Genomic DNA, 13092 nt, shown 5'->3' on the forward strand with positions numbered 1-13092 from the left:
CTGTAGGAAATACACACACACACTCACCAGAGAGATAGAGCAAGCCTTGGGGAGATGCTTTGGATGATGTGGTTCATATAGACTGTCTATAGTTATATAACACGGTTTCCTTTCAGTCTGTTTAAGAAATAAACTTGTTGTGGAAGTGAACCTGACAGTTAAAACATTCAAAGCCTCTGTCTGCATTTGTCTCTGCTGATAGTGATAAATGAATCAACACAGGCTTCTATTCACCAGGATGCCGTTATGGGTTGAATATTGATAGCTTAGTTACCATAGCAATCTGTATGCTGGTGCCACTGAAAGGAAATTACCATCTGTAGACAGACTTCCGCATCCAAGGCATCTCCATTTATAGTGTCTGCTCTGCCTCCTTCTGAGGCCCCTGCTTGGTAAAACCTGACTCCTGTATGGGCCCTCAGCATCTAAGCCCATTGCAGATATACAACTAACATGTGCATCTAAAGCCAGAACTCCTGCTCCATATCAGTAGTTAACATGCAGGAGTTTCTAATCGTAAGTCAATGTTGTCATGATCACTACCACCATGCGATCTCTTTATATCTGTCCCATAGAGTGTCTCCTAATGGCTGCCGTTTTATATTATTTTCAAGAAACCCAGTAAACCTGGCAGTGTTAAAACTGAACGAGCAGGGCCTCTTGGACAAATTGAAAAACAAGTGGTGGTACGACAAGGGAGAGTGCGGCAGCGGGGGCGGGGACTCCAAGGTCAGAGCCAGTTTGATAAACCCTGCGGGTAACCCACCACCACTGGGGGGGGGGTAACCAGCAGGCCCACACTGCACTACCACTCTAGCAACACTTAATCTCTCTGTGGTGTGGCAAAGAGCAAAGGAAAAGTGCCAAGGGGGGTGATTATTTGGCCTGCAGTGGCTGGATTTGAAAACCACAGAGGGGGAAATTTTGCTTAAACGAAAGGAACAATGTTGATTTAAAATTGATCAATGTGTAGTAATTAAACCAGCAGGGCCCCTCGTGCTTAATGATATTTTAAGATCACACTCATCCACACAGTGGCTGTGGAAATTGTTCAGTTTTAGTTGTTAACTTTGGCCATTTACTTTTGACAAAAGGTACAATTAAGACATCCGTGTTGCATAGGTGAGGGTAAGCAGTGTGCCGGTTACCCAAAGTGATATAGTAATACACATCTACTGCCTTAGGGAGCAAGCCAACCAAGCTAGATGGAGTATTAATGCATATCACTTTTAACTCTGATGTTCCTAATGATGTTTATGCTATATATGTGTATGTGTGTTGGGGTGTGTGTGATAAGGTTTTTATTTCATTTTATTTTTTAACCTATAAGCAAGCTCAAGCATTAACGTGTGTATGTATTTGCTGCTCTATGTCTCTGAATAACATAAAATAACATGGTATATGTTATTTATGTTATTTCCTTATGGTTGGAAGAATCCCAGTAAACCTAGCGGTGTTGAAACTCAATGAGCAAGCCGTCTTAGACAAACTGAAAAACAAATGGTGGTACGATAAAGGGGAGTGTGGCAGCAAGGACTCCGGAAGAAAGGTTAGTCTCCAACCCAAACCTGTCACCTCACAGCACCTCCCAGCACAACCCTGCCCTGATCCTAGTCCAGCCCCAAATCCAGCCCTCAGCCTCTATTACACTGAGCAATACTCCCTATGTGGCTCTAGCAGTACTACTGTATTGGCCCGAACATAAGACGACCGCCCATTTTGCAACACGTGTTTTTGGATGAAGACTTTTAAAGATGAGAAACACTAAATGTAACAATGTCGGCAGATACTGTACACTGTTATTTTAACATATTTTAAACGTATTGTTACATTTAGATAACGATGCAGTATATTATTTCAAAACAAAATAATCAACAAAACAGCAATTTAAAGTTGTTTATGCGGAATACAGTAAAATACAGTTTGGAGTGAATTGATTGATTCATTGAAAATCACGGAAAATCAATGCATCAACCTACTAAAACAAATTTTATTAAATCACTTTGGCTTCAGCTTTAATCAATGAGAAATATTTTGAATTACAATTAAAACTACTCCCTCCTGATGATACTCCATCCCTACTAATACTACCTCTATTACCGCTGCTATCCCTGACACTGTCAGTACTATCACTACTACAATTTTTACTGCTGCTGCTGTTACAACTTCAGCAACTCAGTTGAGAATGAATGGTGAACACTTTTCATCCTATCATAAGTAAGCACATTTTTTTCAAAAATGTAGGAAATTCTTAAATTAGTTTTTTTTTATTTTTACTGTCTGTCTAGGCTAGCCATGTTCAAAAATGACGCCACCTGAAAAATTACTGTCCAATCAATTTCTACCTTAACATTAACGTGAGTCAGCAGAAGTCTTCTATAGGTTAAAGTGAGACTATGCTACTTTTGCTGAACAGCAGCTGCTGTGGACACAAGTGTCAATTAAAAGACCAAGTAAATGCTAGAGTGTATTGTAACAGTAGTACAAATAGAGATGGGTCATAAAGTCTATCTGGGGTTTACTAACATTAGCTAACTTTAGCCACCAAAAGCTACTGGTCATACCAGACCAAGTAAGACTGTAGCAGGAAAACCCCTGAGTGTTTAGATTTTCACAAGCTAGCTTAATTACTTCTGCAGTTGTGAACACAAAAAAAATCTAGTCTTCTAATATGACACAACCTCACTTTTTGAACTTTTGTAATTTCCAAAGGAAACATTGTCTTATATTCGGGCCAGTACTCTAGTGGTACTCTGGTGTCTATTTGTTCCCACTGATGAGCTTGTGTTGTCAGAGATTTAATGTTCATTTCCACCGTGTAAATAAATATTGTGTTACAATTCTTTGTTATACATACAGAGACTACAGCCACCATGTAGGTGTGATAAATCCTCTTAAAGTAGATTATTGTCCAAACACACACAGACATATGAACACAGATCAAGTGAGATGATAACCTTGAGTGTGTACCGTAGATTAAATATGAATCACTCTGAAAGCTATTTGTTAGAATCCAACTCCCTCCCAAGGAGAAAGAGTAGGAAAAAGAAACCCAGAAGGATGTGAGGGAGACAGATGATGACATTGAGCCGCTTGAACTTGGCTGAACCCTTCGAACATGTTGAGCCGTAAACTTTGCATTCTGGCCCTTATAATAATCCTGCCCCAACTCTCTCACTGTAGAGTGTGCATGCGTGGATGCAAACCCTGTCAAGCTGCTAGATCAACCCCGAGTCACACCAAGTCTGCCACTGTGCTTGCATGCATTTGCACCTAATGTTATCTGCTGTTTCAAGAAGTAGTTCTCCCTGACAGAAAAGCTTTAGCTCTTTAGCTCAGGTACCCATGTTCTAAAGGTGTTAGAAATGCCAGCTGGCATTCTGATCCTGTCAATACAAGTATCAAGATTTTTTAATTCTTTCTTTCCCTTGCTCATATTTTGATATTTTAGTGCAGGAGTGTCAAACCATGTGCCATAATGGGCTTAGTGTCCAGGGAACATATTACAAACAAACTAAGAATATTTTCTGAGAGAGTCATGGCAAGGAGTTCTATTTAAGAAGAGATTTAGTGGAATACATTCATTGGTCAGTTAAGAACATCTTTGCAGTACAGTCACATAAGTCTATATTTAAGTGTGGTTTACTGTGACATTTTAAATCCTATATCCCCTATAGTTAATATTTATAGGAACTTTAGGGGTTTGGGAACATAACTTGAAATTAAAGGAATAATTTGACAGTTTGGGAAATTTGCTTATTCACTTTCTTGACAACCATTAGGTGAGAAGATCAATACTACTCTAATATATGTATGCTAACTATGTAGCTAGTGCTAGCAACCAGTCAGCTTAAAACGGAGAAACTGCTAGCATGGCTCTGTCCCAAGGTAACAAAATACACCGACCAGCACCTCTAAAGCTCACTAATTAACCCATTTTATCTCATGTATTTAATCCAAAAACCAAAGTGTGCTTTTTTGTACGTATCAAACAAAGGAGGTATTAACTGTTTTCATCTGTTCCCAGTCTTTATGCTAACCTAAGCTAAATGGCTGCTGGCTTTAGCTTCATATTTAACATACAAAAATAATCTTCTCACCTAAATCTCGGCAAGAAGCGAATAAGCTATTGTTTTAATATTTGAGCAGTACTCACAACCTGAATATGTGATGCTTTTTATTTGCAGCAGTTTTCTTATCTGCTTTAAAAACTCCTAAACTCGCTAAAACAGTTATTAGCTAAGTTATTAGCTGTGTAAAGGGCTACACTTTATTAGTAGCTTTGTTTCTTTGGTTAGTTTTAATTATATTTTTAAGTCTAAAGTTTTAACACACTAACTTTACTAAGGATTTGGCCACTAGGACCAACTCTAAGAAGCTTTGTGAGTACGGCTCCATAAATTCATCCAGAGAGAAAGAAATGGTCTTTAAAATCACCTGGTGCTGTCCATGTTTGGAGCAAAAACCTGCAAACTCTCGGTCCTCCATAGCACATAGTTTGACACAAGTGCCCTGTTATAAAAACCTTATTTACATTACATAATGCTACTAAATGCCAGGGTATATATAGATAATATTTGGCCAAAATACAACTAAATGTATTCAAATGCAAATTTGCCCTTCAGGTTAAAAACTATTTATTTAAGTGAACAGAACAAATAAAAGCCTAAATGTCACTGGTGCTGATATACTGAGTTAACTGTAAGCTCAAATGCAAATAGAGGCATAATAAAGTGTAAACCATCCTAACAGAACTATAGCTTTCATGTGGCATTAATCGCTTCAAGTGACACAAACAAACAGATTTACATGAAATAAGAATACTCGTTAGACTCCATTGTTCCATGAGAGCCCTTTAGGTGGACTAATTTAAGTCTAATCTTAATGATTCCATTTCATTACAGACTATAAATAGGCATAAATGTAAGTAGGTGCCTCAGAAATAGAGAATAATGACCCATAATATAGAGCAATGTCAAACTAAAGACTTGTTTGTGCTGTTGCTGCATGAATGCATGTGTTGTGGGGTGTTTATACACTTTACCTGCACTTCTCCCATCATGAAATGTAATTTTGAGAATATTTGTATGTATGAATATTTTGACTCAAAAGGTTATTGTAGGCATTGTATAAAATGTTTAGAATTGCATAAATAAGTCATAACAATTCTAGATCAGTGTCTATTTGTAATATCTTGGGCCTGTCTCACAAAGCGAGTTCAATATAGTCCGGCTCTCTTTGAATTAGTATGTGGTTTTACTAATGTAATTTAGCATTGGTGATTCTGGATAACTCGTCCCAGAAAGCTTCACACAGGATGAATAAATATAAGAGAAAACAAATGCTTCATTAATGTTGCTTCCATTGGTGCAGAGAGGAGCATCGCAGGAGTATGATTTGTTAAATTAAAAAAGACTTGATAAGGGCCTGTGACCAAAATGTAGCTTGAATAAATCAGTGGGAGCTAATTTTCAGTATGCAGACATTCTTCCTTTTTTAAATTAAAAAGTCTGATCACTGCTCGTCATTAGGTCGCAGTCAGAATACGTCTTATTTATATGACAGTGTCATCATGAAGTCGCCTAATATTCTCTGTTCCTGCACTGATGGAATATGAGTCCAACAGTCTACATTTAACCAGTCACTGAAAGAATTTCAATGCCATTAATATGCAGCACCAGATTTCATTAATAGCTTTTCTAACTACCCACCGTACCTGCTGTTTTGTGAGAAGCCCCGGTTTATAGCCAGAGAGGAACAGCAACTAGCTGATCTACAAATCTCTAATATATTTCTGATATAATAAATTATCTGAGTGAAGCAAAGTCATTGAACCAGTTTGTATACATATAAATGCAGTATTTTGTCCTTACTTGGATCCTTTAGGGAATTGTTGACACAATTTTTCATCGTAGTTGATATGTTTTCAACCGTAAGCCTGGAGAAAAACTTCTTCCAGGTTTGGTCTGCATCATTAGTTACTAGCTATTTTTGTGAAACTGAAAAGTGAGTTTGATCCAAAGTTATCCAGCTAACATATTAAATCCGTACTTTGTGAGACAGGCCTCTAAAATGTGCTTTTATTGTTAATGTTTAATTTTTGTGTGGAGTTCTGTGTGTGTCTTGTCCTCTTGTCTTGTACTATACGTGTACTTTACATTAGCCTTACTTTGTGTGCGTAATTAGTCAGGCTCAACTGAGTACTGTATGTGTGTGTCCGAGTGTGTGTGTGATACGTGTACTCTTAAGTCTATATGGGTTTGGAGTGTGTGTACATTTCTGTGTCATTTTGCTATAATACATTTGAGTCTTTGCACTTGTGATTCTTGTTTGTGAAACTAATGTTTGTCTTTAAGAACGTGTGTGTGAGTCAGTGTGTCTGTCGTCAGGTCATATGTACGTAAAGCTCTAGAGTCTGTCTCGCTCCTCACCACTCGGCTCTGCCCCCTCCTCCCTCCCTCCAGGACAAGACGAGCGCTCTGAGCCTCAGCAATGTGGCGGGAGTCTTCTACATCCTGATCGGCGGCCTGGGCCTGGCCATGCTGGTGGCACTGGTGGAGTTCTGCTACAAGTCCAGGACCGAGTCGCACCGAATGAAGGTGTCCACCGCGCGAGCTGCTGCCGCCTCAGCCGCTCAGGCCTTTCACTGCTCAGCCTTAGACAGTGGTGCTAGCGCCCCCTACACAGAGCTGCAGAGCTACGGCCTGTACGCCAACAACACTGTTAAGATATAAGGGCAGAGCGCAGCCACGGGGTAGGAAACGCTGTGATCAAGCCATGATGATGATGATGATGATGATGATGATGATGATGATGACATCCGCCTCCTCACCCCCCCGCCCATCTAACCGTGATCACAGTAGGGCCTCTCACGGCTTCCACCGCAGTTCAAACGCTCTCCTGTATCTCTCTCTACCTCTGCCGCTCACGTCTTTACGTCACTGATCTCCTGCAGTGTTGATGAATCACTTGATTTTAAAATTGCCCTTATGCCTGTTTCTTCATGTTCTAAAGTGTACATATTTAGCACAGTAGCTGATATCATAACAAACCAAACGGTAGTGTTCCCCTGTGTTAGTATCTCAGGGTCATTAGCATATCCATTAGTAAGTCTTTAAAGTTACGACGGTGTAGTCCCTCATTCGTCCAGGAGTGTTCTATCGTAGAAAAGGTTTCAGTCGTAGTCATCTGGACACTGTTTTCAGAATCAAGGCGTTTGGCTCCCATCCGGAAATCAATTGAGAATGACTTCCGGATGGGAGCGAAACGTCTTGATTCTGAAAACAGTGTCCAGATGACTACGACTGAAACCTTTTCTACAATCTTTAAAGTTACCTTTGGATGTCACTAAAAGAATGCCCTACCTTTTACACTTTTACATATCAGCATATATTGACTATATGTCGATATAAATATATAATTTATGTCAGTCACTTTTAACAGTGAATAATGTAGAATCTAAAATGTGTCTAACTCGGTAATTAAGTACACATTACACTTTTTTATTTCAGCTTACAAAAATGCTCCTTTCAGTCTCCTACTTCCCATTACTGCACTCATTACAATAATCTTGTAGCACACATTCACAAATGAAGAAATTTCCCTTTTGCAGCACAGGTGTTAAGGCAATTTGAATCACAGTGGTACATCTATCTACCTCTGTCGCTCTGAGCAAATCTCTCCCCTGCTCCTCCTTCTCTGTTTGCTGACTGTCTCGCAAATGCAGGGCCCATTGTGGTGAACATCCTTTATATGTATACCATAAGGCAGTCCTGGTGCGGCTCACATGTGTTCCATCACTGCTTTAACCTAGAACAGTCTAACTCCAAATGTTGTATGTTCAGAAATCTGGAAGTAAGGACCTGTTGCTTTATTGGGAGATGTGAGGTTTCTCCTCCGACAGCAGCGTTGTCGTAGCCATTAGTCATCTGCTTCGTGGATCAATTTACAACAAACAACCTTTGAATTCATTCTTTCAACATCAAAGCCCCTCGCTGATATGCTCTTCATGTAAACAGCAAAGAAAGCAAGGCATGGCCAAGACAAGGAGTGATCTTCTACATGAATCTCTTATGTTTTAATCAGCCCACGAAGAGGCACCTGATCAGTATGTTGATGAGATTGGCGAGGCGCCTATTAGTCCAGCGGTGCCTTTATGCTGTTTGGCTTGAAAGAAACAACAACGCTGTTCCAATTAGAGGCTGGTGTAATTCTCCAATCCCCATGCAGCACTCACAGGTTGCTCCAGATCGTACAGTCTCTTTGCCCATTTTAATCAGCTATAGAATAGGGGATGCAGGCAGATACCAAAGAGGCACACACACACACACACACACGTGCATCACACATCATTAGGTCGGCTTTCGAGCCCAGTGGCTTTTATTGCGCTAGACTGGAGAATGGAGCTATTAAACCAATGAGTGAAACCTCAGCTCCCCTCTTACTGCCCACACTTCGCTCTGCTCCTCCTGTTACAAATTAGGACATTGATGCACATCGGCCAGCGCCACGGTTTACCACCCGCGAATATCACTCAGGCCCAGATAAAGAGAGTGAAAACCAGCACCCTATGACTCCTAACAGCTCTTTCTGCTCCTGAATTTCTTGGCGTGCCAGCACCACATTGAGATAGTGACATAAACAGCTGCTTATGCGCATATATTCATGTAATAAAGACCGGAGAAAATGCATAACATTCTGCAGACTTTTTTCTATAGCTGAAAGACCTTTTAAAGTACATAATTCTGTGTGCTGCTAGCTCTAACTGTTGCATAAGCTTTCTCTGTTCTGATTAGGATGTAATGCATACATGTGTGTAAGACTGAAATCTGGAATGTAGACTAACTGTAATCTCTTTGTTTCTGACAGCAATCCATAAACGACGCCATGCGCTGCTCCACCCTGACCAGGATGAGTGGCAATGGGAGCGGCGGAGAGAACGGACGAATCCTCACCCACGACTTCCCCAAGACTGTTCAGACGCTGCCCTGTATGAGCCACACCGCCAGCATGGGACTGGGTGCCTCCGGCATGTGATCATCACGTCACTGTGCTGGCGGCGAGGAATAGGCAGGGTGGGGCAGAAGAAGAGCACAAGACTCTAATGACCTCAAAAATCATGGCTGTCCGGTTTGACCCATCTATTCTCCTGGCTGTCAACATGCCCGACTTGAACAAGACTTAACTTACTGCCAAAATGCACTCTCGAACCGCTCCGTACAAACCACAAACAGAGACTCGCAACATTTTTTTTTTTAAATAAATGGATGTTTGAAAAAGAGATATTTGAAAAAAAGAAGGGAAATGTGCTGCAATAAAGAAGCTGTCAACAGGGCGTTTTTGAATTTTTTACAGTGTTCATTTATGTGGGGGGGAAAAAACGTTATTCTTCAATGTGACGCCTGCGCTGTGCCATTTCAATGGAGCTGTTGACGTTAGTCTGCGTGTGCAATATCTTCACCTCCACTGCTGACCTTGTAATACCTAGATGCTTTCTGATATCTTTGCACAGATGTGGCAGGAGGAGGATAAACACTTGTGACTGCTACGATGATCTGATATTGTTTTGGGACATTCCCGCTCTCTTTCACTTTTGCATTTACATGCCATTTTGGAAGGACAAAGTGCTCTGTGTAGCATAGCCATTTTTAATGACATAGTATATGGTTTACACTGTTGTAATAGCGCAAAGAGCTTTGTCAAAAAGTAGTTTGATTTGATTTATCCTCGACTGAAAGTTGATGCTGTTTAAATCAGTGGTTGACCAGACAACAACAAACATGCATTGCTGCTACGCCTCATTTAACACATCATGCCTTGTCTTTGTGCCATATGACCATTCTCACAGATGCACACACATACAGTACACTATACACTTGTTGCTACTAGGTCATTTGTTTGGCCAACAGATAAATAGAGAGTTTTAGTATTTAATGATCACAAAACAGTCAGAGGACACATTCAGAAATGCTCACTTTGACCTGTGTGAGAGATCATAGAATAGGGAAAACACACTGACACATTATGTACAGTACTGAGTGACCTTACACTGTATTCTGCTGTTGTGACATTCATAGCATATCCATTGATATACTAGAGAGTCTACTTGCAGCACATGTTAAAAAACAAAGATTGATGAATTCAGATGTAATCTGAAGAAGATATTCCTCAAACTATTGTTGGAGCTGTTGCTGCATAATTCATTCACTCCTGTGATGTATTTTCAGCTGTATTCAGTGTTAATGAAATGGGCAGCGCAGCTATTCGCTCTCAATTTATTGAGAGTGGCACATCCCCTGCAGATCGTGCGTGGCCTATAAAAGGAAAGTTGGCCTCCTCTCGCTGTTGCTAGCTAGCTCAGGAAGGAGGCTGGATGGAAACACTTGTGTGTGACATATAGATTCGCAGTCAGTATTATCTGTTTTTATCAAAAGTCATGGTTACGGTTATCACCCCACTGCTCTGCTGTAGAGTTCTCCCTTTCAGGTTATGACAAACAGAAATCAGAGTGGCAGGCCCTGGATGGTAGAGGGCAGAGATGACAAAGGGCAGACAGCCTGGGTTTGGCATGTAGGCCTTAAAGGAAAATTCCACCTGAAAACATTTCAATACTGTTAACACAAAATGCTTCGCAATTCTTGGCCCATATTGTCGCTTAGTAGTGTATTTTATATTCCCATGAGTGACTGACCAACATTGACAACAGCAGAAAACAAACTTTAGCTCATGTTGTGATTTAGACTCAAAGGACAGAAAAAGAGGCTGGCATGATTATATATTTTTCTAACAAATCCCATGAAAGGACATGATAACAATGCGTTGGTTCATCTCTCAAAGGCCCTGAAAACCTATTTTCTCAACCAGCTTCTTAGAATGGGCAATGGGGTCCTACGTTTTGTCTGAGCTCTAATCACTTTTCTATTGTGGGTGGGACTCAGTTGAGAAAAGGCGATGTCACGCACATCTGTGAAGCAATGAGGATTTAGCAATATTTGACACAAAAATGTGAAGACAGTTGTGGGGTTGTTTGCCGATGTTGTAGGCCACTGTCAATCAAATCTGATCAAACCACACCCACACAGTCCTGATGAAGCTGATTACTTTTTTTCAGTGTTAAACTCTTAATAAATAACACTTATCAATGTTTTTTTTCCAAGATTTCAACTGACTGTTGAGCATTTCGTAATGAATATGTAATGTTTTGAGGGGCTTTAATACTCTCTGTCTGTGACACTCGCTTGATTCCTACTGGAGACTTACAAAACAGCTGATAAATATATAGTTTCATTTTTAAAATATGCTCAGTATTTTACCAAAACAGCAGGACACTGTATTGTTAGTCAAACACGAGTAAATAGTGCATTTGTTGGGGACTATTTTCAGCAGCGAATTGATACACATTTGATGCATTAGTGACTATACATGGCAGCCTGACAGTGCGGAATTTACTCAAAGTAAACAACAGTTCCCATGTCCATGGTAATGAAAGAAATGACACTGCCACGATGTGGCTCACTGAAATGGAAGGAATGTTACAGGATATCCGGCCTTGACTACACAGGAAATACTTGTTTTGTAAGATAAATTCATCGTTGGTTTTGGTCTTTTCATGGGAATTGTTGACAATAAGAAAATACAGACAGCCTTTTAACTCAACAGTCTTACGTGTCAAAGCAGGATAGAAATCAATAACAGTTTTTCACAACGCATCACAGCCAGAAACTATGTGAAGGGTACATTCTGTGCCTTCTTCCAACACAAACATCGTTTCCTCTTACCTATCTATCGCGTTACCTCTCTCCACCTACACAAATATTCCACTGCAGAGTACAATTTATTCAGCTACCTGGATTATCAGAAGTAATCCAAGAAAATATAGGAAATGATCAAGTTAAATCTAAGCAGGTTGCGGGAAAAGTGGGTGCTTCAAAATGGCAAATTACAGTAATTCATCACAGGACATATGTCCTGAAATGCACTAATCATCACAAATGGTTGATAGTCCAACAGTGTCCAAAGGTGTAATTTGGCTTCAAGGTGACTGGAAGGTTGTCGCTTGAAATGGGATTTTCACTGCTGTGGGATGCCAGAGGTCGGCTTTAGATTATGTACCGCACACTCTAGCTGACCTCTCATTTCCCAGCAGAGGCCAAGTGCCTGTACAAAGGCAGCACTCATCCTCTGCTTCCACAGCTTGTCGTGTATTATTTCTCTTCTCCTCTGAGTTTCTGCTTTAAAAAAATACGGTACCAAATCTAATGTATGACCTCTCTCTTTCCCTACATCGTCATACAAGCAAGAAAAATGGGCGGTCAGAGTTTACTGAAATCATACATATCTCCACCTATTATGTATATAAAAGGCTTTTCTCTTCCCTAGTGAAAATGTTTGTTCTCCTCCCATTCATGCCTCAGTGTACCTGAATTAGTTACCTACCGCGTGAGTACTTTTGCTTTCTTCCCTCATCTATCCGTCTTCTTTTGCTGATGTTGTATTAATTAGGACACAGCACAGCACTTTTCAGTGGAGGCTTTATACCTTCAGGAAGATGTTTTATATGCCATAACAGATTTGTAAAAAAGACATTCAATGTTTGTATTATAAAAGAGAGTTGGGGTGCCAAGAAAGTGTTATACACTTTGAAGAGTGTAAAAAATAAAACACACACACACACTGATGTTGAGTAATCTGTAGACGTTAATGTTTAAAGCCAGTTTTGAGTTAATTTCATTTAATTTTGTTGCAATTTCAAAAAGAATTTCCTGTTGATGTCTTTTAAGTGCTTGAAATTTAACACCATTTGAATATTTCTTTGTTGCTTTACTTTTTCACAGTATTTTACTACTGGAATCTAACCATGAGAGTTTGTTCACCAGAAACATCATTATTGTTGGGTTTTTTTTAACTATTGAAAGGGTGTTACTGAGTTTTGAAATTAAAACGATGGTCAATAAATGGGTTCACAGTTAAAAAAAAGAGTAAAAATATAACTATAAGGAATCAGACTTTTGAGAAATAAACTTTTTTTTCTAACCAAAGTGTCCTGGAAGGAAGTCATCATGCTTTTGTAACCGAATAAAGGAATAAACTGTA

General features: G+C 39.9%; 1 protein-coding gene across 1 annotated transcript in view; it reads left to right on the plus strand.

Annotated features, from left to right (window-relative positions):
• gria1a (glutamate receptor, ionotropic, AMPA 1a) overlaps positions 1–13092 on the plus strand; it is a 70552-nt gene extending 57460 nt beyond the window's left edge. Inside the window, 6 exon segments of the mRNA XM_044206416.1 lie at positions 615–729; positions 6465–6599; positions 8869–8922; positions 8924–8960; positions 8963–9030; positions 9032–13092. Of these exon segments, the coding sequence (XP_044062351.1) occupies positions 615–729; positions 6465–6599; positions 8869–8922; positions 8924–8960; positions 8963–9030; positions 9032–9184 (562 nt within the window). The 3' untranslated portion in view covers positions 9185–13092.

The sequence above is a fragment of the Siniperca chuatsi genome, linkage group LG8 (assembly GCF_020085105.1).
Source record: "Siniperca chuatsi isolate FFG_IHB_CAS linkage group LG8, ASM2008510v1, whole genome shotgun sequence".
In the NCBI taxonomy this organism is placed as follows: Eukaryota; Metazoa; Chordata; class Actinopteri; order Centrarchiformes; family Sinipercidae; genus Siniperca; species Siniperca chuatsi.